A 27924-nucleotide genomic window follows, 5' to 3' on the forward strand; every position below is an offset into this window, starting at 1 on the left:
TAGCTTGAATTTACATTTGTAATTAAAGATTGCTCATGCTTGAATAAAGTTTTCCATTAACCTCTTCAAATAATATACTTCATTTTTAAGGATTTCTGTTTCCTCAGTGTTCTTAACTTTGATTCTAAAATGTTGGTTGCTGATAGCTTTGTATATTATCACTGTATGTGTTGAAGAGCTACATAAAGATGGACGCCTCAATTTCCTTTGGTCTGTTAAGGACTTCATTTATTTTCTAGATTTAGAAATCCAAATCCCTTTAGAGATCAATGCTCTCTGAGGAGCTCAGCACAACTCAAAATGAAGATTAAAACTGACAGAGGGTTCTTCTACATATAATAATACATATAATACTGACCTTTATAACTCAGAACTTTAAAACATGGACAAGGACAGTTGATTGTCTCTAGTTATACTCTGAATTAATTGTAGATGTTGGCGTGGTTTACAGTGACATTGCTTTTTGAAGTGTTTCTGTTCTAAAGAACAAAAATCCCTAAATTCTTTCTATTCTCCTACTGTCAGACTGTCATTCAGCAAACTGAGTTGACCCAGTGCTCAGAACCAGAGGCAGAAGCCTGATGAAGCCTGGATCCTAACCTCAGGGAACCACATGACCCCCTATAGGTACATTTAAGCTGCAAGGTTGGCTAGTGGAAAACAGTTTCTGTTAAAAAGAAACAAATGATGTATTTTATGAGGGTTTGGTCTCCAAGCCTCAGAATTGGCTGTGGATCTTTGTGCAATGTGGCTTTGATTATATTAAACCCTCTTTTTTGACATTTAAAGGATTTTACTTCCTGATCTTCTCTGGTTTCTAATCTCAGGAAAGCAAAACAAACAAAAAAATAGCACCAAAGTGGAAGTAATCACCACCAGTCCATGAGTTGTATCTTCTCCAAGAGTTTAATTACAATTACTAATTAAACACATTCTAACTAATTTAGGGGAAATATTAAATACAATTTCAAAAAAAATGAAATGATCAATGATCCACTTCTGTATCAACAGATATAGGTATTTCTCTATAATCCATAGAATTATCAATTCCACCTCTAGGTGGACTCTCCAAAGGATTGAAAGTAGAGACTCAAATGTTAGTACATTGATCTTCATAGCATTATTCACAGTGGCCAAAAGATTGGAAACAACTGAGAAATATCCATTGATGAATGAATAAATAAACAAAATGCGGTTTATATATACAATGGAATCTTACTCAACCTTAGAAATGATGTCCTAACATGTGCTACAACATGGGCAAACCTTGAAGACATACTCACTGAAGTAAGTCCGGCACAAAGGACAAATGCATACGATTTCATATGTAGGCAGTATCTAGAGTAGTCCCATTCGTTGACACAAAAAGTAGAGTGATGGCTGTTGGTGAATGGAGAGTTCTTGTTTAATGAGTTCAGAGTTTTGGTTTGGGTAGATGGAAGGCATTCTGGAGATGGAGAGTAGTGATGGTTGCACCAAGAGTGTGAATGAATATACACTTTAATGCCCGTAAACATAATTAAAATGGTAAATTTTTAATATATCCATGATTTATAAAATCATATTAAATTCTGTTTTGCTAATATTTTATTTAAGACTTCTGCAAAAGGTACGGAGAGATACGTGAAAGCAAAATTAGGGTTTGGCTATTTCTTTTTCTTTTCTTTTCTTTTCTTTTTTTTTTTTTTAAGATTATTTATTTATTTATTTGACAGACAGAGATCACAAGTAGGCAGAGAGGCAGGCAGAGAGAGAGAGAGGAGGAAGCAGGCTCCCCGCCGAGCAGAGAGCCCGATGTGGGGCTCGATCCCAGGACCCTGGGATCATGACCCGAGCTGAAGGCAGAGGCTTTAACCCACTGAGTCACCCAGGTGCCCCAGGGTTTGGCTATTTCTGAGGTATTAGAATTCCCCTTCCCATGCTTGGCTGGGTAGTAAGAATTTTGAGGTGGTAAGTTACAGTTGAGAGGTTTGTTTTAGTAGGCGCTCCTCTCTCATGACAGCCAGGTGGTGGAAGCGGAAGGGAGTCGTGGGTAGTCCTCTGACCTGCTGGAGGGGGCTCCGCATGGGGCTCTGTGTCTGCTCCAGAGAGTCTGTGGCATGTCATTTTCTGCAGCACAAAGTCCACAGAGGACCTGTGGAGACAGAACTGCTTCCGGGTGTCGTGGGGGTGCCCTGTGAGCAGGTGAGAGCGCTGCAGGCAGAGCCTATCATGGCAAAGCCGCTGCCCCCCAACAGCTCCCGGCAGTACTTGGGGTGAAAGCAGGAGTTGTCCAAGTGAAATGGCCAAGCCAGTTTCTTCACCAAATTCTAGGTCAGCTTTTACCTTGTGTACATGGTGGGTATTTTTTTCTTTTGATAATCACACTGGCATGCTATATCCCTGACTTGTTCCTCTGAAGAGCCGTGGCTGACCTCAGGCAGTCCTGTTGTTGGCAAAGTTAGCAGATAACATAGATTCCAGCTTGAAGGTAGACAGGGTACGCTCGGGCATGAGTGTGTTGTAAGCACAGTGGGGGCTGTCACTTCCCCAGCATACTTTCTGCGGGATGAGGAACAGTAGTGGTGACTACGTACTAATTCATCCTTCTGCCCACATAACAAGACTCACTGCACAATTTTCTCCCTGTTTGTGAGGGAGAAAATTCCTCCCAGGTGGGTACCAGGAGTAACCTGACAACTCTAGGATGAAGCCTTACAACGGAACAAGTAGTTAATCAGACATGTGTTGGGAGTCACAATAACAGTCCCTTTTTTTCCCCTTCTTTTTTCTTTTCTTTTCTTTTCTTTTCTAACTGGTTTGGAGTACATTTTCTGGCCCCTTGGAAAGCCTTTCCTATTCCTCTTTTCCTAGGATGGATGTTTAGGAGTTCAAGACAGGTAGGTGAGCTGTTGATCCCCATCCCCTGTCAGCCTCCTCCGCTGCCTCCAGCATTCAGTCCATTTTCTTTTTAACTTTATTTTTAACTTGGTACAACCCTTAAAAGGCTGATTTCAGCCAGTTCTTTTCCATCTTGGTTTTTTTAACGCAGCCCTTCATTAGAGTCCTTTGAATTTGTATCTGGCCATCCATTTCTCTGCTAATAGCATGGTACCCTAATATGCCGTATTCTGGGTTTTTTTTTTTTTTTAACAAGTTATCTTCAACACATATTTATTGAGCACTTACTAAGTGCAAAAGTACTCGAGCCAGTTAAAAGCCAACTCTGTGAAGTCTTAAACAACATTACTGGAAATGTTTCTCACCTTCTGGAAGACATTTAAGACAGTCCTTGTCACTAGTCACTCATGTACATCATTTACCCACACTCTTTTATCTTTCCACATGTGTGTCTTTCTGGCAGCAGCCAGGGAGGCACGGTGGAGACCACATCTGTGCACGTAGTGCACGGACCTCAGTGTGATCTGAGCTTTCTGCCTACTCACCACTCAGTGACTCAGGACAGCTGTTAAGCTCTCTGGATTTGGGTTTTCATCTTGTAAAGGGGGGATTTAGTGACATGCCCCATATTGCAGCCCCCAAGTATGGATGAGCCTCTGGGTGTTCATCGTAGTCCCTCTGCCTCCATTTATTTCTCTGACCTCTGCTTACCTCCTCTGAGAGACTACTATGATTGATCGCTGGGTTTCCCTTCTCGCTTTTGGTGAAGAATAAGAGAAAAGTTAGAAACAGTGGTCAGTGAGTGAGAAATCCATTTTGAGAGAAGACAATTAATTGGAATGTGGATATTTTACCTTTCCTAGATGATACTAACTGAAAAATTATAAGTATGAGTAATATAAGAACCAACCATTAGGCTATTTGAGGTTACCGAACTGTGAAATTGTGAGCATGTTTCCTGAAATGCAGTCTTTAAAGAGGAAAGCAGTATGATCTTGTCGATACTGACCAGCACCTGAAAACTCCTCTTTGGTTTCCAGATCCTGAGGTTTTACTGTTTCCTCTGACTTACTCGCTAAATTCATTATTGGAGAAAAACCAGTCATGCGGAGTATCTTTGAGTATTTTGAGTTTCTCTACATTGCTAATGTCCTTCTTCATCTGTTTTAGCATCTCCCTGTATCCTTTCCAGTGTTCTTTACTTCTTGTATCACATACTGTTTTTCTTTGTTTCCCATTTCCTTATTTGTTTCAATTATTTAGACTTTAAATGACCCTTTTCCTCTGATTTGGAGGAAATATCACTGCTAATTCAGTCTTCATCTTCTGACTTACACACTTTCCTTTGGGTTACCCTGAATATCCTGTTTCAGACCATAGTATACATCATGATGCTACATCAGTGGAAGACAGCAAACCCATTACCCGGACAGTCGAGGTCCTCAGCCCTCAGTGTGCATCAGCGTCAGACGGGAAACGCACCAGTGCTCCACTCCCAAGGGTTTCCACTCCCAGAAACCCTTGGGAGCTGGGAATGTGGTCCGAGGAGCACGTTTTTAAAAACCTGCTTCATGATTCTACTTCATAGTCATGTTGAGAACCCCTGCTACCAATGGCACAGTGTAATTCCCATATTGAAGACTATATTGTTGTGTATATCCTGCTTCATAATTATTTGGTTTAACCAGGCTGATCCTATATAGGTTTTAGAAAACTGACATTAACTAGAAAATTGACATTAACATTATTTAAAGTTACATAGTCTCATTTATTGCTACTTTTTATCTCAAAATAGTATTTCCTTTTAAGTCTTCTCATTGCTTTTTCATACCTAATATTTTTAGGTTGGTTCTTTCTGGAAGTTAATTATTACTCAGGATGATTTTAATTGAAGAAACCACAGCTTATGTTCTTTTTTCTGTTGATTTTCAGAATGCTTCCTAATTCTGCATACTCTCAGCTTTGTTAACTAATTCATTTCACAGTTTTCCATTCATTCATCTGCTTTGAGTATATTTCTAGCATTCGTGAGTTACTTAGTAGTTTCAGGGAGATAATTTGTATGCTTCATGGACTAAAATGCCTCTTATGCAGCCTCCATTCTTAAGTATTCTCTTGCTCTTTAGAGAATGAGTTATTATTCGGAATGTGTTTTTCTGGGTGCTAGTACTGTGCCAGTAGCCTCACAGTACAAAGTTCTGGAGCCCGCTCAGCCACTAGCGTGGCTCTTCCTCGTATTAAAGAGCTGGGATGATGGGGTGCCTGGGTGGCTAAGCATCCGCCTTCAGCTCAGGTCATGATCCCAGGGTCCGGGTATCCAGTCCCTCTTTGGTCTCCTTGCTCAGCGGGAAGCTTGCTTCTCCCTCTTCCTCTGCCTAATGCTCCCCCTACTTGTGCACTCTCTCTCATTCTCTTTCTCTCAAAATCTTTGTAAAAATTAAAGAGCTAGGATGAAAATGGTCGTGATGGAACCTGGAGCAGAGTGCCTGATTAGTTCTTAGGAGGTGATGTCAGAGGTGCAGAAGAGCCTCAGCTTAAGGAAAACCTTAATTGTTCACCTGATAAGTTTTGATTTAAGTTTGAGTGGGTTTTTGGGTTCTTGTCTTATAGGGAAAATATTTGAATAAAAAGGTGTGAGGAAAGCTATTGTGGCCATAAGAGATGGCCATGGCTATTGTATGGTCACAAAACTAGAAGCCGGCAGAGCAGTGAGGCTGATGGAGTGGTCAAGATATAAAATAATCACTATGAAAATCAGGCGAGTTGAGAGAGCAGTGCAGGGGAAGGGCTGATGAGGGTTCGCAAACAGGCTGTGAGTGTGCAGGATGAGAATGCCTCTGTCCCTTCTTCCCATTGCCAAGTGAGGGAAGACGGGACCCCCAGAGGCCTGTGACCCAGTGTCTTGCCACACAGGGTGGCAGTGGGCTGGGGAGGGGAGACCTTGGCAACACTATTGAGAGAGCGGAAGGCCTGTAGATCAAATGGGTGGGCGCTTGCATCTCAGATATTTTCACTTATCAGAGGCTACCCAAGAGTCATGTGCTAGGCTGGGGTCCAGGCGCAGAGGTGGCCTCCTCGGGGGAGTCAGCTCTCATAGCCCAGTGTGACAGGTGCCGGAGGGTTCAACAGACGACACCACATCCAGGTTGGGGCTGTGAGGGAGACCCCTTGTGAGGGCCAGAAGCACTGCCCATGCTTTCTGTCTGGATGGCTGCTGTTTAGCAGGGTCTCAGCAGTCTGGGCAGCCTTCCCAGACTTGTCCAGTGCAGCCCGAGGTAAGGCACACATTTTATCAGCTGGCTCCGGGTTGCTTCTGGGCCGCAGTCTCTGGTGTCTCCTGCTCTTTTCTAAACACGTGAATACTGATTCGTTAGGCACGAGATGGATTTCATGTCCCAGAACTTGCAAAGCACCACTGTGTAGAATGGGGGAAGGTCACACAATACCCACCCGCCTGTCTACCCCTCAACAAAGAACCCCAGAAGTGATGATCAGTCTAGGTATAGGGCAGCCATACTGAAATGATTAGGAGAAAGGGACCTTCTTGTCTAGACCTGGCGTGGACAATAATTCCTGCAACAGCTGGAATAAGAGGGCGTCTGCCTCAGGCATTAGGATCATGGAAGACTCTGGCAGTTTCGCCTGGCCCGGGCAAGCAGCTCATCTGACAGAACATTGCTGTGGTTTTCAGCAAATTTATGGAAAGTGTGGTACTAGTCACCAAGAACAGTCTGGCCTTCCTCCCGTTTGCTGTGCTACTTGTACCATCTTTTGGGGTCCAGAGGCTGGAGCTGCAATACCTACTAACTAGAACACATGGCCGGGGCCCGGATGGTATGGATGCCCAGTGCATCCCCAGCATAGCCAAACACTGGGAATGAATAGGGGACAGGGGAGATGTGTGTGCAGCAGAAATTGGACAGATCTGCAGCATTTAGCATCTGTCGTCGGCTCAGGTCATGATCCCAGGATCCTGGGATTGAGCCCCACATGGGGCTCTCTGCTCAGCGGGGAGTCTGTTTGTCTCCCTGTGCTGCTCCCCCTGCTTATACTCTCTCTGTCAAATAAATAAAATCTTAAAAGAAAGGAAAAAAATGAACAGACTTACCCTTTTTTTTTTAAGATTTTATTTATTGAGGAATGCTTGGGTGGCTCAGTCAGTTGGGTGTCTGCCTTTGGCTCGGATCATGATCCCAGTGTCCTGGGATTGAGTCCCACATCAGGCTCCTTGCTTAGCAGGGAGTCTGCTTCTCCCTCTGCCTGCCTTTCCCCAACCACCCCCAACCCCCACCGCTTATGCTCTGTCCGTCTTTTTCTTACTGACAAATTTTTTTAAATGTTAAAACACACACACACACACACAAAGATGTATTTGAGACAGAGTGAGCACAAGCTGGGGGACGGGCAAAGGGAGAGGCAGAAGCAGAGTCCATCACGGGGCTCAGTCTCACAACCCTGAGAATGTGACCTGAGCTGAAACCAAGAGTCAGACGCTTAACTGATGAACCACCCAGGCGCTCCCAGACTTATTCTTAATGATAACGATTCTTATATTTCAATTTGATTACATTAAATGTATATGTTGAAGAGGCTCCATGCCTTCAGTGGCTAATTTACATTTCTAAATTAGGGTTTGTCTTAATACAGTGTACAAAAATAAGCACCCCCAAGCACAGTATTCAGGGGCCTCAGTGGTGATATAAAGTGAGCTCGCACTCCGTCTCTGAGTCCCAAATCCAGAGCTGCAGGTGGTCATCAGGCACGTCCCTCCCGCAGTAGGGAACCTGTCCTGTGGGTGAGGGACCTGTCCTGTGCGTGAGGGACCTGCCGGGGAGAGTCCAGGTAGGCTGTGAGCCCCAGGAGGACAATTGTTGACAGATTCAAAAGACCGTTTTCACTCCCCTAACCCTCCTGCAGGCTGACAGGTGAGGACTAGATGTTCTCACTAAGTGACGTGGGACAGGAAAGATGTGGCCGTGGCCCCAGATGTGATCTGCAGGGGAGGAAGAGTTCCTCCACTGTGGAGGTCGGCTGGGGTGTCCTTAAACACAGGTTTCCTGGGGAGGATTGTGGTGTCGGGGTTGCTCTTTGAAACAAAAAGGGGTGTAATTGGCTTGAAAGTGAGCAGGAAGCTCTGAAGACAGATTTGTGGGGAGGGGGCAATTGGGGAGCAACATGCTGTGGAGAACAAAGGAGTAGATCGCACAGAGATAGCAGAGCCCAGTTTTAAGGGCTTTGGAAGACAGACACACAATACCTCGCTCTCCCCAGCTGGAGAATCTTCCTTCAGCTCCGGCAGTCTGGGGGCCCTTTGCTGTGGAAGGTGCCCTCCGTTGGGGTGGGGACAACAGTGTCCAAGCACTTTGAGGGAACATTTGGATGGAGCCCCTGCTGCTCGGAAGTTCCTCCTGGAAGAATTGGACTCATGAATACCAAAGTTCTCTAAATATGGAGTTTGATGGTGTGCATTTCCATCGAATTCCCCACTGGGCAGTTGCTTGTTGGTTTATGTGCGGCCTCTTGAAGCAAAATGTCGTTAGATGGTTTTATTTTTAAGCCCAGGTCTAAAACATGGCTGTGAATAAGTTCTTTCTTGACTGAGGCAAAAAGAATGACTTTGATACTGAGCAATGGAGAGAAAACTTACAGCCAGTTCTGCAATAATGCGAGTGTGCGTTCCCGAAAATCACCACACTCTGTGAAATTATGCCCTAAAAACCACCGGGCTCAGGTGGGAAATGGATAGGAGCCCAGCACTCACAAACTGTGTCATTAGCATATTTAAAAATAGGAAGGACCCTAATGAAAGTGGTACTGCAGTTTGACCTATTAAATGGTTAAGAAAAACATAAATACTACGATAAAGGTGGCACTTTATCATGTAAGAGACGTGCATTTGCTGGTGGGGGCGGGTGTGGGAGGGGTTACTGTGAGGCAGCGGAAGGGGCATCCTGAAAGCACACAGAAAGCCAGGGAGCTGGTGGAAGTGTGTTCTGTGTGTTCCTGCCCAGCTAGAGTCACCTGAGTTGTGCTTGTGCATTCAACGGTCTCCACAAAAAATCAGGCATAAACAGAAGGTGAAATTTGCAGTATGCTCACTGTTGTTCCTAATATATCAGTTGTGTTGGAGCAGAACATTATAGCAGCCTGACCGTACATTACTGTCTTTTACGTGACCACTCAGAGCCAGAGATCCTACAGACAGGGACCTGAATTTGAAGGAATTGGAGCAAAGAGACTTTAATAATTATGTATAAGGTGTTTATTCATTTAATGTGTTATGGGAAAAAGGGGATACGGATGTTTAAAGCCTCCCTTTCACTTCCAGGTTCATTGGGAAAGTTTCCTGTTAATGAATTCAGTGTGCAGATAATATAATCTGAATAAAGTGGTAGGCATTTGTATGGTTACATAGGGTTAGGGTTAGTAAGTGTAGGGCACAGTGTTTTGAAACGTTAATCTCTGTAAAAGAGGGTTAAACTCTCTAGACACTGTAGGGTTTCCTCTGAAACTGTAGACTAAAGAAAGTAACAGCTGGTTTAGAACTTTACTTGTGACTCAGACCCATACTGTAGCCTTAGCATATCACATTTACCAACTTTTGATTAAACAGCTCTAAACTATAATATGCTTAGAGAAATACTAATAAATCTTTACCTATTTAAAAATAATATCCCAGAAATATTTGTCTGGATTTTGGTTGCTATAGTCTGTTTTTAAGTACTTCCCATCCTGATGTCAGTAGTGTATTGTAGAAATTTACAAAATACCAAGAATCTAAAAATCACCCATTTCTCTATTACGAAGAAAGAACCATTACTAACTTTCTTGTGTATTTGCATGTAAACATTGTTGATTACACTTACATATACCTTTAGGTAGCATTCATTTTCAATTCTGTGCTGTATACTTTTGGGAATAACGAAGTAAAAGAACATAAGCTTGAGAGATCTGCAGATACAGCCCCACTTTCAGATGTCCCCCATGTATTTAAATTAGATTTATGTTAAAAGCTTGGCATGTGGAGCCTATAATGTAAATGGTAGCTTCCGGAACACCCTTACGGACCTGGATCTTCACAGTCTTCACGAACATCCCAGTGCTGTGTCGGGGGAGGGATGTGTTTCTCGTCATTGAACCATTTCCTAACTATTAAAGTTAGCGCTCTTTACAGTTTCTCTATTTAAAAAATAATTTGAATAGCTTTTATATGTAAAAACATGCCCTCATGTAATTTCTTTTTCTTCTGTTAGAATTCTAAAAGTGGAATTAAAAGTTCAGAGGTGGATCAACACACCTTACAAAATTGCTCTGTAAAAGTATATCCATTTACTGGTGCTCTCCACCAGTCCTGATCTAACTGCCATATTTAAAAAGGTTTCCTAGGGTGCCTGGGTGGCTCAGTCAGTTGAGCATCTGTCTTCAGCTCAGTTCATGATCCCAGGGTCCTGGGATCGAGTCCCACATTGGTCCCTGCTCCACGGGAGCTTCTCTCTCCCCTCCCTCTGCCCCTCCCCCCTGCTCCTGTTCATGCTCTCTCCTGTGCACGCGCTCTCTATCTCAAATAAATAAAATCTTTTTTTAAAAAAGTTTTCCCAATCTGTAGGTAGAAAAGATGGTCTCATTTTTTATTTGTGAGATCAGTTTTTTGTGTTTTCGTGTTTTTTATTCCCTCAAATGAATTTTTCTGTGCTCATCTGTTCTGTGTGTCTGTGTTTTATTTTGAGTAAAGACATAAATCGACAGTTTAAGAAAATTAACTGCCTGGTTTTTCATTACCACTTACTGAATGATCCATACCGACTTCTCTTTCTCTTTCGTGCCGTAAGATTGTCATCACAGGAACTAGACGTAGGTTAATTCTAATTGGTCATCTTCTGCACTAAAGCCATGCCCTGAATAGCTCTAAATATATACAATTGGCAAGGTGCGCATCACTCACCGTTCTCTTCAGAGATGTCTTAGCTTGTCTTCCAGCCAAGTCTTAGCTACCGAGGTTGCAGCTGGAAGTCTGTTAAAATTAAACTCAAGAAAAGATAGATTGCTTTACAATATTTGGTGTTAATAAAATGGGCATGTGGTTAAAGTAAAATTGGCATGTGGTTTGGTTTTGTGTCATCAGTGTCCAGCCCTGACATCAGAGTTAAATTCTCTCCACGAAATGAATTTTGTAGATTTCCTCCTTTCCTCAGAGCTTTGAAGCCATTTTCCTCTGTACTGCATGGCTCCTACCATGCCCAGCACCAAAGCACTTTTCAGCGTTGTTCTTTCTTTTATCTTTACTCAGTTATTCTTTCTCCTTGTTTCTGTTGCATCTGAGATCAGTCTTGAGAATTCATATTTTTCCAGAGAGTTGTCGATTTCTTGAGGATACTATATTTACGTAGTGCACACAGAGTGGTTTTCACTCATTCTGGTTAGGTGGGTGAGCAGAGGGGGTATAACTCAGTGGTAGAGCATTTGACTGCAGATCTGGTTAGGTGGGTGTGGTCGGTGAGGAGGCCAGTTGTCGCCTCCTACTCTCATTTATTAAATGTAACCTGCGGCCTGTGTGGGTTCACTTTTACCTGTATGTTTACCACTTCTGGTGCTCCACATTCTTCCGTGTGTGTCCAAGCTTCTGCCTGCTCTCGGTTTTGCTTTGAAAAACTTCCTTTACCATTTCTTGTAGTGCAGGTCTCCTGGCTACCAATTTTCTCCACTTTTGCCTGGAAAAGTTTTTATTTCTCTTTCGTTTCTGAAGGACAGAATATGCTACATGTGTGCTATATGCTTATTTTTTTACTTCCTGCACTTGGTTCTATTTGAGAGAGAAAGCGCATGAGTGGTGGGGAGAGGCAGGAGGTGAAGGAGAAGCAGACTCCCTGCTGAGCAAGGATTCTAACGTGGGACTCCATCCCAGGACCCCGAGACCATGACCTGAGCCAGGCAGATGCTTAGTCCACTGATCACGCAGGCGCCCCTATTTCCTGCACTTGAAGATGCTGTGCCTTTTCCGCTGTCTGCTCCGCTTTCACAGATAAACATGCGGTGGTTGTTATGTTACTCTGCCTATTAGGTCTTTTTCTCTCTTTCTCTACTTTGAAGATTTTCTCTTTATCATTAGCTTTTACACGTTATGATGTACCTTACGTTTGTTTTCCTTGTGCTTATCCTGATGGATATTAAGCTTCTTGGGTCTGTAAGCTTCTGGTTTTCATCAGATAGGGAAAACTTTTAGCCATTATTTCTGCACATTTTTTTACACACATGCACACCCTGTTTCTTGGCCTCAGATTATACATATGCTGGATTGTTTGCTGTCATCCTTCAGGGCACCTGGGTTCCACTCTGGATTTTCTTTTCTATCTGTGCTTCATTCTGGATGGAATCTGGCGGTGGGTCTCAAGGTGGCATCTAACATACTAATGAAATTCCTGTGTTCCTGTTGTCTTTTAAATTCTTGAGCACACTTGAGCTGATTTGTCACTGAGGTGAATTTATAACAGTTTAGGAAATGTCCTTTTCTGTTATTCACTCGCCCCTCAGTTGTAGATATCTTTCTATTAAATTCATTTGATCTCGAGCAAAGGTCCGATTTTTCTGCTTGTTTTTATGTCTAATTTTTTGGCTCCTAAATGTTGGGACATTTATATTTTGGCCCTGGTTTTTTGTGCTTTTGAAACTGTTAGTTTTGGGAGTGCCTGAGTGGCTCAGTCGTTAAGCATCTGCTTTCAACTCAGGTCATAATCTTGGGGTCCTGGAATTGAGCCCCACATCGGGCTCCCTGCTCAGCAGCATGTCTCCTTCTCCTTCTCCTCCTGCTTGTGTACCCACTCTTTCTCTCTGTCAAATAAATAAATAAAATCTTTTAAAATAAAACAAAATAGTTTTGTTCTGACAGCCAGTTCTTACTTGCATATCAGTTTGATCCTTTCAAGGCTTATTTTTAAGTGTTGTTAGTGTAGTTCCAGAGTATCCTTTGTTCTGGAGCTGGATGAGTTCTACTAATAGTATGTGCCTGTTCCGGGGTCTCAACGCAGCACCCCGGCTGTTCAGTGAAGTCTCTCCCACCCTGGCTGGTGCCGGCTCCCAGCCCCGTGTGCACTCTGGCAATTATATGGTTTATAGGTAATTTTTTCTTCGAAAGTTGTTGTCTGCCAAATCTTGTGGCGTTTCACCTTGTGCATACTCAGATTGGTGTTCAAGAAAGACTCAAGGGAATCCCCTAGACAGTTCTGGAGCTTTCTGTGTGGCTCCCTCCTTTTCAGTACCCCACCCCACTAATTAGAGCCCTCCTGGGCTCTTCCTGATTTTAGGACTTTGCTAGGCTGCTCTCAGTGTCCCTTGCCTGCACCTACAGCGTGGAAATGGCCTCCAGGCAGAAAGCCTGGGACATTGTTGGGCTCACCGGGCTCCGTCCCCTTCATGCTGGAAACAGGCCTCTGCGCTGCCTGTTGTCCAGTGTCTGAAACAGTTATCGGGTGGGGTTTGTTGTTGTTGTTGTTTTGTTGGGGGGGTGTTTTTTGTTTGTTTTTTCAGTTTTCTACTTCTTGCTGGCAAGTAAGGAAATGGCTGCTGTTTCTTAACGTTTGGAAGCAGGAGGCACATTTCGTTTTTAGAGACATGATTTTTGAAGCAGTGAGTTCTAACAGATTAACAAACATGTTTGCAGGGATTCTTTTGAGCGCAAACATGTTAAAAGAATACCATTTACGGGTGCCTGGGCGGCTCAGTCAAGTGTCTGCCTTCAGCTCAGGTCATGATCCCAGCGTCCTGGGATTGGGCCCCACATCTGGCTTCTTGCTCAGCGGGAGGCCTGCTTCTCCCTCTCCCTGCTTGTGCTCCCTCTCTTGCTGTGTCTCTCTTTCTGACAAATAAATAAATAAAATCTTTAAAAAAAAAAAAAAAAAAAAAGAATACCATTTATTAGGAGAGGCACCGAAATGGGTTTGTTCCTTGCTGGAACAAATAAATCCTAGGAAGGCAGTTCGTGGTCTCTGAACCCAGGTCCTGAAGGAGCCATCCGCTGCTCACTGAGAACATTTGCTCCCTCTTTGTCATCAGAGCTGTTGGTCTAGGGAGTCACAGTAAATTTTCCCACAGTTTCTTTGTAGAAGATATTTTTTTCAAAATCTCAGTGTTTACCTTTTAGGTTGGTCATTAGCAGTTGATTCTGCCCTAGAGCGTACTGCTTACTGTCCCCAGATTGGCACCAGGTGATCAGCCGTGTGACGCTGGGCAGGCCACTTAGCTTCTCATCCCTGCATGGAGGGAGCTGGGCTGATGAGACCTGAAGGGCCCTTCCCTTCATTTCTTCAGTGAATATTGAGTGTTCCAAGCTCTGAGGGTACATTAGCAAATGAGTCAGACAGGGACCCTGCTGTCATGGGGCTCAGTGGAGTACAGCAACAACATCGACACCAGGAATAAAAAACCAGCTGAGGAAGACATACCTTTGGTGAGGAGGGCTGTGAGGACAGACGGGTGACATGAATGGTGCAGGAAGGGCCCACATCAGAGGGGCGCTCCACAGAGGCACATCTGCGGCTGTCCAGGTGAGCAGGGGGAACCAGCCATTGGTGGCTCTAGGGCAAGGACATTCTAGGCGGAGGGAGGAGCAAGTACAAAGGCGTTGAGGTGAGCACAAACCCGGAATGGCTGAACGACCGCCACGGATGGGATGTTATGAGTGAGGGGTTAAGGACACAAATGACAACCGGGGGCGGGGGGTGGCTGTCAGGACCCAGCTAATGCTGGCAGTCTGATTGGACACTCAGCCCTGCTGTGAACACTTCTCTACCCACAAAGGGCACAGTAAGATGTCACATGGCCTCAGAGGGAGATAACTGAGGGTCCCAGGAGTCCTGCTGGGGTGGGTGTGGTAGTTGAGGCCCTGGCAAGATCGCAGGGCCTGAAATCAGCAGGGACTGTAATGGCACCAGTGAGTCAGGGCAGTTTGAACAGGGAGATGAAGGCCAAGTTCAACAATCTTGGTCAGCATGAGCCAGCACCAGTCCATTTCCACATTTGCAGAACCACGGATAGCTCCATAGAACCTGTTGCCTCAAAGAAAAGAATGCGCTTTTTGTGAAGCTCACATAGGAAGGCAACATGGACCCCATAGCTTGGAAATCCCGCTTCTGTGGAAAGAAGACACCAGGAAATCTGCCTCTAGAGTTAAGGAATGTGTGCCTTTTAAACAGAGAAAGAAAAGAGACTGAGAAAAGCAGGAGCAGTTGAGGGGGCCAAGGGGCCAGTCCAAAGTCAGCAGGCTTTGTCCTGGCGGAAGGCAGCTCCCCAGCCCTTCCCCTGCGTTGCTGGGTCCTTCTCGCTGTGTTCTGATTCATGTGTGTGCCCATTCATTCAGTTCCGGGTTAGTAACTGTTCAAGATCCCGGACACTCTCACCTGTTGTTCCGAGCACGCTGGCCTGTGTCATGTCCAAGAACCCCTCCTCCTGGACACACCACAGCCTCCAGCCTGTCCCCACTCATTTTGCTTTTGTCACATCACCCTTCACCTCTGAGTCAGGCAGCCTCCACCTTGCGCCTCTGCCCGGGGCTGCTCCCTTGTGGGCTCTGTTCAGGCAGGGAAGTCATGGTTGTCTGCAGTCCAGTCCTCCAGTCCACATCCTCTCACCTGGCCATTGTAGCTCTGCGCTCCTTAAAACAGCATGATAACGGATTCGTGACTTGAATATGTATGCTTTCTTACTTAACAACTTTTATCTGTCTTTCATTGTATCCTGCAGGCTGGCTTTGTTACCCTTAGCACTGCAGTGACACTGCTTGCCCAAGTTTATTAATGGCTTCTAACCTCCCCTCCCACTGCCCCTTCTCATTTCTCCTCCACCTCACTGGGGTATAGGCTACTACAACACGTCCTTATGGCCACAGCAGCTTCCCCTTCCTTTGAGGGGAGCCTCTCACTGCCTTCCTGCTTCCCCACTGCCTCCTGGTCCTGCACGTGGCTCAGCAGCAGGCTCGCTCCTCAAGCTTCCTGTTTGGAGCTCCTGCTTCTCGATTCAACCATCATTTCTGGGCGCCAGCCCCCAAGGACCCATCTCCACCTGACTTCTCCAGCCCCCACTCTGATCTCTGGAGCATCTACACCTGAATAATATCTGTGGATAAAATGAAGCTTCTGTCCTCCTCCCCTGGCTACATGAGACTCCGCTGTGGTGCCCCATCTCCTGGGCACCCAGGCTTAATAGTTTCAGGGTCATCTGTGAGCCATTTCCCTGTTTACTCAAGAAGTTATCTGGTCCTGTTGCCTCTAGCTGCAGTGGAGTGTGTCGAGGATGGTGGACAGAGAGAACACAGATAGGGAAGGTTCTAATGGAGGAGAGGTTGAAAGTTAAAAAGGATCCTTGCTAGCCTCCTCAGAAAGATTTAGGACACCCTGTGTTCCTGGTAACAGCAGCTTATCAAATGCTCTTTCAATTGGAAATACTTGCCAGCATTGGAACGAGGGCGGCCAAGGTAATGTTAGCATGTCCTGCAGTATGGATCGGTAAAGTGGATTATAGAACATCCGTTCAGCAGACTGGTACACAGCCTCAGAAAAGAACAAGGAAACTGACCCGCTAAGACAAGTTCTAAGATACTGTCAAATAATAAAAGCAGGATAGGACAAAATACTATGTCCGTGAACTACCACTTGTGTTTTTTGAAGGGGGTTGGAAATCTTTTTATTCTTGCTTGCTTGCGTATACGTCAATACGGAAGGATACTAGGAAACCAGACACGGGTTTTTCTAGCTAACTGAAGCGTGGGGGTCCTGGGCAGATGGAGAGCAGGGGTGGTAGGAGGCCTCTTACATAGATCTTCTTGCATTTGTAGATTCTTGAACCATATATATGCACATATTATAGCCTCTTCAAAATTTTAAAAAATTGAATTTTTTTTTAAAAAACCTCTGAAGTATTTCTACCAATTGAAAGTCATGTTGTTTTACCAAGGAGATTATTTGACTTCTCCAGATGTCCATTCCTGAGTCTTTTCTGGTGGCCTTGGCTTATTTTCTTTCATTGTAGAGGAAATATTTCTGACCTGGTAATTCCTGTTCTCCCCCTCCAAGAACCTCTGCTAATGTTGTTAGTAAAGTTTGATCCAGTTTTCTTACATTTCTTTCCCTTTCTTCTCCTGTCCGAAGGCTCTATATGTTGATCACCAGGTGAGATAATATTCAGACAGTTCGTATGAATAGGACTGTAATTATTTATTAATACTTGAATTCTTACTCTGACGTAACCTGATAATTCTGGGAGAGCATTAAATGATCTCTTGCCTTTATTTTAAGAAATACTAAGTTCAGGAGACCATATGTTTAAGACACAGCATCCACTTTGATGCTGAGGAACTGACATAGGAGGGAAAATTAGCAGAACAGTGTATGAGGCAGGAAAGAGAATTGTTTTGAAGTTGTACTTAGAAGCCTGTTTGAAAATGTGGGACTGGGACGGGTGGGCAGAGAGCAGTCACATCCCAGGCATCAGAGGAAAGAACTCCTGAAAGGCCGAGTGCCCCCACACGGAGTGGAGGTGGAGGCTCTGCCGTGGTGGCCACAGCTCACCACCCACGGACCAGCAGAAACAGGTGGTCACATATCTGTACACATCAGTCCCGCATTCAGAAAAAGAAATGTCAACTGAAGGGCAGATAGCTTTGGCTCAAATAATATTTTCCTGAACCAATTTCCTTTTTTCCTTCAACTTCTCAAGCTTGGAACAGGGACTCTTCATGAGACCCATTCTTTTTTAATCCCATTCTTGAGAGATCTCAAGTTTCATAGCTTCTTTTCAGCAAGTACTTTCTATCTTTATTTTTTAGGCAAGATAAGCAAGAGGGTGATTTGCTTGTCAGACTTTGAAGGAAAGCAAATGCCTTTAAAAGCAAACTTTTCAGAGGTACCTGGGTGGCTCAGTCGTTAAGCATCTGCCTTCTGCTCAGGTCGTGCTGCTGGAGTCCTAGGATCGAGCCCTGCGTTGGGCTGCCTGCTCTGCAGAAAGCCTGCTTCTCCCTCTGCCTCTGCCTCTACCCCCAACTTGTGCATGCTCACTCTCTCTCTCGTGCTATCTCTGTATCTCTCTCAAATGAATAAATAAAATCTTTTTTAAAAATACAAAATAGAAGTAGACTTTTTAACAGCTTTGCTTTTACTACATTAAGTCGTGGGTTCATAATGGGCGCTTTTACCCGATTCAGAGACGACAGCGGGGAGGGACTTCGTAGCTGGACATCACAGACCACTGTGATTTCAAACTCTTGGCAGGTTCGTCCCCGTTTATGGATGCGTTAACAGCCAATGGAACAACCAGCATACAGACATCTGTTACAGGAGTGACAGCCGGGAAAAGGAAGTTTATTGACGACAGAAGAGACCAGCCTTTTGACAAGCGGTTGCGTTTCAGTGTGAGGCAAACAGAAAGTGCCTACAGATACAGAGATATTGTCGTCAGGAAGCAGGATGGCTTCACCCACATCTTGTTGTCAACAAAGTCATCAGAGAATAACTCACTAAACCCAGAGGTGAGAGACGCTCCTCGGGCTGACTTGTGCTTCGCGTTTCTCCACGCCCTTGTATCTGGGGCCTGCTTTGCCGACTCGGTGCTCGTTCTGCCCTTTGTAACTCGCCTTCTGGACCATTGCACAGTCCCACTGGACGATAGGAAGCAGGGGTGAGGTGGGGCGGTCTTGCTCCGGACCCCACTGCGCCTGCGTGCAGCCCCTGCGAGTGCCGCTGGGCCGCGCGCGCGTGGGGGTTCGCCCCCTTGCTCCAGGGCGGGGCTGTGCTGCGCAGGGGGCATGTGGGCACGTGCTTCTGTTTGGTTTTGTTCAGACGAGGTTAAAACAGCTGGGATCCCAGGCCCTTCGGAGGGTGTCACCATCGATGCTCGTGGAACGTGGTTCCCGCTGCAGGGACTTGGGCTCATGCTGGTTGCCGGGAGTACCTGGCAAAGCTGGCGTTCAGGCATCCCAGGAGATGGGTTCAGAAACACGAAACCGTCTAAGATGGGAATTATTGGAACTTCTTAAAATTCTACATTCTGGTAGTTGTTTTCCACTTGTGAGCAGCTTCATTTCCAGACAAGAAATGTGTATGTCTGGCCAGGGTCTCATGACAGACCGTTTCAGGGCTGGTCCCCGGGACATCTTTAAACTGCGAGTCCCTTCATTGGTTATTTATAAATGTCTCCTAGAGCTCATTTTCAGTGCTCTAGTGCCCTTCTAAAATGCCTCCGTGCTAATGTGCTTATATGCACCAAACTTCCGGGGTTTCTGTCCCAAGTGTGGTAGGCTGATGTTAAAGGGAAAAAAAAAAAAAAAAAAAGTAGGGAATCCTAGTTTCTTTCAACTGGTTGAATGTGCCACCTGCTGTCCAGACTGTAGAAATGCCAAGTGGATATCCTGTGTAAAGTGCCTCATCTGCTGAGAGTCCCAACGACTAGAATACTAGGTAACTCAGATTTGGGTGTCTTTCTAGTTATACTCTCCTCATAATTAGTCCTGTAACTTACCCCGTCCACATTCCCAGTCTCTGCTTACAGAAAAGAAGTTTGTGAATTCTTTTAAACTGTGATAGATCCAGGGAAACAGTATCAGGTTTAGACTGTACTTTCTCTGGGTCCAGATGGTCCAGGAACAAATGCTTTTTGGATTCCGTATCAGAAATCCTCTTTGCCACTGTATCTTCTGGTGACTTCCAGGTCATGAAAGAAGTCCAGAGTGCCCTCAGCACAGCTGCCGCCGACGATAGCAAACTCGTGCTGCTCAGCGCGGTGGGCAGCGTCTTCTGCTGCGGTCTCGACTTTATTTATTTTATCCGGCGTTTAACAGATGACAGGAAAAGAGAAAGCACTAAAATGGCGGAAGCTATCAGGTATGCCCAAACGGTGTTTTTTTAACGGTTGGTTTGAGTGTCTTGCTCGGAGCGTCCCCATCCCAGTGGAACAGGCTCCAGCAAGCCTTGTGAGTAAAACGCGTGCCTCCTCCACTGAGAGACACTAGTATCAAAATTAATTAAATCATCTGTCTTTTCTGTGGGTCTGGCATAAATTACTACTTGCCTTGAGCAAATAACTGATTTCAAGGCTGGCTCAAACCCAGTGAGCGCTCAGGGAATGTTCTAATCATTAGCGTGTACAATAGCATATAGCCAGAGTTTCCATTATTTGTACTATGAGCGCGCCCTGTCTTCAGCTCTTAAATAAAGATGCATTCTTTTTCACATAATAACTTATCATTTGCTTCACTCTGAAAGAAATTGGCTAGGCTTTATTCCATAATAGCACATGAAAGTTTGTTTTAGTTCAAGTCATACACATTCTTGTTCAAGTTCATCCCAAGTTCCAACTGCCCATAAAACTCGATTATGTGGAGTGAAAAGTAAGAGTTCCCTTTCTCTCACGTTCTCCCCTCCCCCAGGGACCCACCATTCATTTATGTCTTCCCAGCCTTTTTCTAAACACTGTCAAATATGCATTCCATACATATTAGAGCTAATATAGATTTACTTTTAGTTCTGTTAAATAAATATATTGTGTGTTCTCTTGCAACTTGCCCTTTCCATTTAACAATGTGACTTTAGAGATTTCCATTTCTTCTGTTTGGGGAATTTCCACTGCTGTATTTATAACATTGCAAAAAGCTTCCCTAGAATCGCCTAACTCTGCTGTAAGCATACCCAGGTACATATTCTCTTTCCATAATCCTCACTTCTCATGCTAATCACTGTTAAGTATAATTTTAAAATATCTAATTATTCAGAAATTGATTTTGTTTGAAGTGAATGAAACCCAGTCACCAACCAGAAGACCATTGCACTGCCCTTCCCACCTCCCGAAAATAACATATCCCTGAGTGACCCCTAAGAACCCTTTGTGTGTGCATTTGCCTTGGTGAGGTATAGAAGGACAGGAACTTAGATGCACAGCTATGCAAAGTAAACTTGATCGGATCTTCTCCAAATTCCCACATGCCTGGGGAGTTGAAGTTGAACTTCTTTGGATGGTTATTGGGCTCTGCATGGCTGAGACCCTATGCCCTGACCTTGGGGACACAGGGCTTCCTGGTCCCCCAGACCATCCTTAAAGGTGGATGGTCCCCAACTAGTGGAAGTTATGCCTTGGTGGGCACAGAATGGGGCAGGGCTTCTCTCTGACATATTTCCCATGGTGATTCGGATGAGTTGCTGCCCTAATCAGCCCGTCAGAGGAGTACTGGAACCCCATACCTTGGGGTTTCAGGCCATTGCCTTGGCCTTATATAATATTTTTAACAGTTTTTAAAATCAATATGTTTTATCACTGTATACAGACGTATGCACACATATCAGGTTCTTTTGTCTTAAAAAAAAAACATTACCACTTTTTAGGTTATATGATCATTGTTTTTTTCAAAAATAGCTTGAAATTTTACAATCTGTTTTAATTAAATATCATCTCTGGTCACCTAAATAATTTAAAGCTTGTAGTTTACTGGATAAGACCATCTTATTACTCCATTTCAAATTAAAGTGCTTGATCAATACACACAATCACTTGACAGTCAGTACTTCTAAGACAACGTGTAGATATTCCTGATTGTTAACCCATCCCATCCTTTCGAACTTCGTAGGTTTAATTTTCACTTTTTAAATACAAACTGTTGTGCCTCAGGCTGTGACTTTGTAGGTTTTCCATAAGCTCATATGACTTTACACACAGCACTGTTGATTTGGGCAAGCTCTGCTGTAAGAATCAGATTCGTCCGCCAGTGCCTTCTGCATTCTGGCTCCCTTCTCCCTGGAGATGCTTCCCTGAGCTCCACTCCTAAATTTCTGTGGCTCAACCCTAGGCCAGCTTACTCCTCCCAAGTTGAATTACCCTTGGCAATGGCGGAGGCTTGCATTGTTGGTGTTAGAAACCACAGAGGAAAGATGGATGGAGAGACCGCATTTGTGGAACTTTTAGGTGACTTTGGGTGTTTATTTCAGTTAGCTCCCCACTCCTGTTACTTGTCCAGACCCTCCCTCTCCCCTGTCACTCTCCTTGCCCCCTGCAAAATAGCTTTTCTACAAAAAAGCCAAATCCTGCTTTAGGGAAACCCACTTGTGTTCTACTTTAAATGAATATATTTTTTTATCAATGTGAATTTTTCTTCATGTACTCTGGCAAGATACAAAAATAATAAGTTATACCAGATTCACTTAACCTTTGCTCTTGCTCATTTGCATTTAAATTAATTTTTATATGTGTAAGATCTGCTTTACACATAAAGCTGTCTATTTGTTATTTCTGTGTGTCTTCTCTTGACTTTCTTAAAACTTGGGGGCAAAGAATGTCACTATAGCACGTTTCCCCTATAAAAAGTGGGAAATAGGAAGATGAGGTTTGAGTCTGATTATCAGGTGTCTGCTACAGCTAATCCCATTACCAGGACTGCCGGTCATAACCAGTTTGCAGATTAGTTTTAAGAAAAACATTCAGCTCATTAGGGATAAAAACAAAAAGACTTGTAAATCCATTTACAACGTTAAGCTTTTGAAGTCTGTGAGAGCCAGTCGCTGCCTCTTCGTGTCTGAAGGCCTGGGAGCCTCCCCGCCGCAGAAGGCAGGCATCACCTTCCCCGCGGAGGGAGAGGAGCAGAGATGAGGGAGACAGCGAAGCTCAGGAGCACCTGACCTCTCCCCATTCGGTCCTGGCCAGACACTCAGAGTGAGGGGAGAACTCCCTTGAAAACCGGCTGTGAACTAGCCATTGAAATTTCAAATCCCTCTGGCCTCGTTTTCCTCCAGACAGTTCCTACACTATTGTTCTTAGGTGATTTTCTTTTTTGGTGATATCCATGAAGTAATGAACATTCTTCAGAAGAATGGTTAGAAGTTTGCTTTTGTTTAATTAGAAGTCTTTTTAAACTCATTTTATGACAAATAAACCTCTCCCCTTCCCTGCCATACCCACCACAGCCTTTATTATAGCTCCGTTCACACACAGTTCCCAGAGAGCTAAAATTTAAATTCAGTGTGTTGCACCCATGCACTTTGACTTGAAGTTCTAAAATAGACTTGCTTTACTCCCCTAAAAGCCACGGACTGGCCCTCCTTGAAGGCCAGGCTCCAGAGCAGCGTCCCAGGGCCCAAAGGCAGCCCCCACCTCCCTGTCTCTGGTCACAGCGTGGCCAAGCCTTTGTGGCTCTGCAAAATTTCTACTAAACAGAAAAAAAGCATTTCTATGAAGTTTGTTGTTTTTTAAAAAAAAGAAATTTTTCTATAGGCCAGGCTCCTAGCTGACATCTCAGAGCTTACATAGCCGAATGTTGGGCTGTGTCCTCTGAAAGGGGAAGATGATCTTTGTGAGCAAGCCAGTGAATCCCTACCCCTCCCAGAAGCGGCCACTTGTTTCAGGTGAAGCTGTTATTCTAGACAAAAATAAAATTAACTTGTGATGCAGGTGAGGAGTCAGCTTCAAACAATTCTCCAGGCTTTGATTTTGCAGTATCTACTTTCAAAACATTTTTTTTCTTTTATACAAACCTATAACGTGCGAAGGAACACTGCCTTGTGGAGTGACTGATTCCTTTGACCGTTTCTCTATAAAGTCACTTACTGCAAGATTTGCTCATTTCTTTCATATTGTTCTGCCATCCCAGTCATGGATTCCAGATGCTGTTAGCACCAGCCTGGTTCCTCCCAGGCCCCTCTTCCCATGAGGCAGATGAAAGCAGGTGACTCCAGGGCACCCGGGGACAGATTTTGAAAACATCTGCTCTGCCTCATGGAGACCTTTTCAAGAGTCATCAGTAACTGAGCATAGAAAATGTATTTCCATCATGTCATTGATGGAAATCTTCAAAAGGTGGCACAAGCGAAGCAGCTTCATGTAAATTGTCTACATTATTTCAAGAACCTATTTAAAAGGTGGTCTGGCTCCCTTTGTATCATTAAAACGCAGTATGATGTTTCTAACAACGCCTCAGGCTCTCATTTAGAAAGTCCTTATGCAACTCATTCATTTGAATGAGTCAGTTCTTACTCAATGTAAAGATCCCAGGAACCTTGGGGGACCTTGGGGGCCGGGCTGAGGTCTGCACAGGCTGCAGGGCGCCTTGGAGAATCCTCCGAGGAGCTCAGCCTGCAAGCTCCCCAGTTCTGCCGTGTATCCTCTCTTCTGTTCTTTGCACACGCACGCACACACACCCAGGCCTCCCTAACCTGCCCCCTGCAAAAGATATATGATCCCTCGTGTCCCTGTCTGGGGAGATGGGGAGACCACTTAAGATGTTAAGACAGGATTTCCAGAGATCATCTGAATAGATTTGCTGTGGCTTTGAAATTGCTGAGTTGTAGCAAGCAACCAGATTGTTCCTTCTGGAACTAAAGATGGGGTTCCGGTTTAGAATTCCGGGATTCTGAGCTAGAACTCCAACGGCCTTCAAGGAATTATCTTCCGGGTTTTTTTGGTGCGTGCTTGTCTTTTTCTTCACCATGTTAAATCGCAACAAGCAGCCATCTCCGAACACAAAATTAGACTCCAGTGGTAGGAGAAGATGCGCATTCCCAGGATGGTGTGGCACTAACCTACCCTAAATTGAAAAGCAGCTACTTTCCCGATCTGATCCTAAAACAAATCCAGAAATAGCGCTGGCTCGGTTTGGAAATCCACATCCTCTGTGAAGGCTGCCCTACCCCAGTCTTGCTCTCCTTTGCAGTCCTGCTGTATTCATCATCCACAGCGCCCAGGGGGATAAGCAGTGGCATACAGGCACTGTCTCTGCTGCTTGCTGTGCTTCCTTGGATCTCCTGTCTTAAACCAGCCTGGAAGTTTCTTGTTTCTATACCCCCAAGTCTTTCCATCTAACTCTGGACAAACTCAGGAAATCTCTGGTGTTCCCAGAGTTGTCTGAAATCACATACCAAGTCCAGACCCCGACCCCGTGGGTCCTAACTCCAGCCTCCTAGTCTTTGCTAAACACCAGGCAGTCTTGGTAGGCCCTGTGCCAGGTTTTCTTTGCGAAAGCTTCTAGATTAGTCATCGGAAGCCCACGGGCTTCTTATGTCTTAAAGGGAAGAAAAGTTGTGGAGAAGAAATGTATTAGTCCTAGAGCCCAAGACCAGCTGCAGATCTAGGAGCATCCTCTGACTGGACTTGACCCGTAGTCGTCACGCAGGTCCTGTAGCCGCTGTCGCGTAGCATCCAGGATATTGTTGGGCCTTTACAGCATACAGTAAATAAGACCATGGCTCGCTTCTAGGAGAAGGCCTTCAAGGAATCTCAGCTTACACTGATATTTATAGAGCTTACCTCTTGGTGTGGTGTATCTGTAATAGTAGATTTTTCTGTTGCTCAAATACACAACGTTTTGAGTAATTGCCCATTTATTTTTTTATTTTAGAAACTTCGTGAATACTTTCATTCAGTTTAAGAAGCCTATAATTGTAGCAGTAAATGGCCCAGCCATTGGACTAGGAGCCTCCATATTGCCTCTTTGTGATGTGGTTTGGGCCAATGAAAAGGCTTGGTTTCAAACACCCTATACTACCTTCGGACAGAGTCCAGATGGCTGTTCCACCATTATGTTTCCCAAGATTATGGGAGGAGCGTCTGTGAGTACCTCTATTTTTTTTTTTAATTACTCTAGAAAACTTCCTGAAGAAATGCAGTTTGGTCATTGTCATTTTGTGGGGACCTTCCTTTCAGATGCTCTTGTAGTTCAGTTCTCTTCACTAACTTGTATTCTCAAGTCATGAAATCATAAGAGGTTTTCATATTTTGGTTCGTAGAACATTTATTGACACTGGGTTGCATCATTTCCTAGAGAAGGACCTTACTCGGCGAGCAGTCTCTCTCTGCGTAATTGACACTGATATCCATTATTAGTAAACACCTAGTTTGTAACTCAAACAACAGAGTGTGTCATCAAAAAGGTCATTGACCTAATAACCTAAGAGCAGCACTCTTAAGAGAAAGCAATGAAGGAGCTAAGTTGGTTAGGATAAGAGAACTCTTCCCATCTCACTGTGGGGCTTTTTTTTTTTTTTTAAACTGTTTAATCCATCCATAGTAAGAGTGTGTGTTTGTAGCTTTTGATTTTTTTCCAGCAGTTACACAAAATGCATTTCTTACTCCGTGAAGTAGGTGGTGTCAGGGGTTAGGGTCTTCACAAGAGTTTGTCATGGTGGAGAAATAGTCAGTAATCCTCACCTGTTGGCAGGATGGCTGCGGGAAGGGGGCTGGACAGGAAGACAGGCTCACCAAAGCTCAGGCCACCTGGGGAGCTCTGGAGCATGTATGGCCTGTCACAGTTGTCCCATAGTGGACTGAAATGGCTGCTTCCTCTGTGTCCCTCAACGCCAAGTGTGGGCTGCCCAGGAGGAGTGCTGTGACCGTGGATGGGGCGCCCTCTCTGCAGCAGAGGGCGATCCCCGAAGGAGCTGAAGACTGGCTGCTGACCGCACTCCCGGCAGCCGGGACAGCAAGACCTCCCTTGGACAGACCTCAGCGGCACACCCCCATGTCCACCACGGTCCACCCCTTGGCCTCTCGTACCTACCTCTTCTTACACATGGAGGGGAGCCATGCTTCCCAGGGAAAGATGTAGAAGAGAAGGATTAGCTACTGGTAATCATTACAGGCAAGAACTGCCTAGATCTTAAAGTTTAGCAGGTAAAAGTATGAAGAGAAAATGGATATTTACATCCTCACATTATTTATGGTGGGAAAAATAGTAACTTGACAGTAGAGAAGCCTGGCAGGCATCACCTTTCTGAGTGGTCAGAGTCCCCGGAAACGGGCCCCGTTGTTGGCCCCTGACCTGCTGCAGCGAGAGCGATGTGGCATCGCTCCACCCGAGTCCTGCCCTGTGGGCATCACCTCCGTCTGGTGTGGTTCGAGCACCAGACAAGCCCGGGCTGTGGCATGGTCTGCAGACACTGTGCAGGGCCCTGCCCAAGTGCCATGGGTCAGAGAACTCACTGGAAGATCTAGGCGCTGCCCCACACTGGAAGGGATGGGGGCTGACAGTGCCTTGCAGAAGCAGGGCTCTCTGACTCCCTTCAGATCAGAGGAAGGACTGTCTTGGGAAAATCCGCAAACTTTGCAGGCAGCCTGTGGTTGACTCCTAGTACTGTGGTGATGGTAGTTTTCCGGTTTGGGTCTTATAAGGTGTCCTAGAAGATGTTAATGTTAGAGAGAGCAGATCCTCCTTGGCAGGCGACTCACCTTTGGGGGGCTGGGCTCCTCACACTAGTAAGTCCTGGGTCTGGGTCTGCGCTCTCTGCCTTCTTGCTACCCAGGAGCCCCTCTACCCGCGTCAGCGCAAATAGCAGTTACTGCGCCCTCATCCCTGAGGGTTTTTGCCCTTGAACCACCACCAGGGCCATGGGCTCAGGGCACCCCCCAGCCTGTGAGGGGTGCTCTCTACCAGCCAGCCAGGGAGCGGTTTTGCTCCCAAAGCCGTCTCATCACCTCTTTCTCTCCCATTCCCACCCCTGACAAGTTAGTTTCTCTAGAAGCAGAGGCTGAGAGGGATTTGGGCACCCAGGACACAGAGTCCGCCTCTGTGGCGGGGCAGGGAGGAGGCAGGAGTGGCGGAGGGCAAGGGTGAGCTGTGGTAACGCCCAGGCATGACTCCCCCTGAGCCCACAGGGAGCCCTGGGGCATACGTGGGCCCCGCTGCGTTCAGAGCCTGCTCTGCGGGGTGCGGCTGCACCGGGGAGCCGTCCCAGAAGGCCCCTGCGAGCGGCGCTCCTGGCCGCGGGGCAACAAACGTTCCTGGGCCGAGGCGTCCGGGTGTCCACCCCGGGGTGCTGCTCCATGTGTCACGGATGAGAGGTGGAGCCCCGTCTGGGTCCTGGGTCTCGTGTGCACCACGCCGCACCACAGTAGCAGTTACCGCTACCTGGTTCTGGTGGTAGAGTCGTTACCAGGAAAATTACTTCAGGTTCACTCTGAGTTTTCACCGTGAAACAGATTGCTTCCTGACAGCCTCTCCCCGCTCCGGCAGTGAAGACTCCTTGCCGTCAGTGAAAGCCTTCTCTGTGCAGCCCGAGTCCTTCCTCTAGAGGGGACTGAAGTGACCGGTCC

The 27924-nt window shown here is 45.5% G+C and overlaps 1 protein-coding gene across 1 annotated transcript in view; it reads left to right on the top strand.

Moving 5' to 3' along the window:
* Positions 1-27924, top strand: part of CDYL (chromodomain Y like) — a 186498-nt gene that overhangs the window by 152521 nt on the left and 6053 nt on the right. Inside the window, exons 3-5 of the mRNA XM_044258244.1 lie at positions 18135-18391; positions 19570-19742; positions 25235-25445. Of these exons, the coding sequence (XP_044114179.1) occupies positions 18135-18391; positions 19570-19742; positions 25235-25445 (641 nt within the window). The remainder of the gene's footprint in view (positions 1-18134; positions 18392-19569; positions 19743-25234; positions 25446-27924) is intronic.

Source organism: Neovison vison, chromosome 1 (genome assembly GCF_020171115.1).
Source record: "Neovison vison isolate M4711 chromosome 1, ASM_NN_V1, whole genome shotgun sequence".
Taxonomy (NCBI): domain Eukaryota; kingdom Metazoa; phylum Chordata; class Mammalia; order Carnivora; family Mustelidae; genus Neogale; species Neogale vison.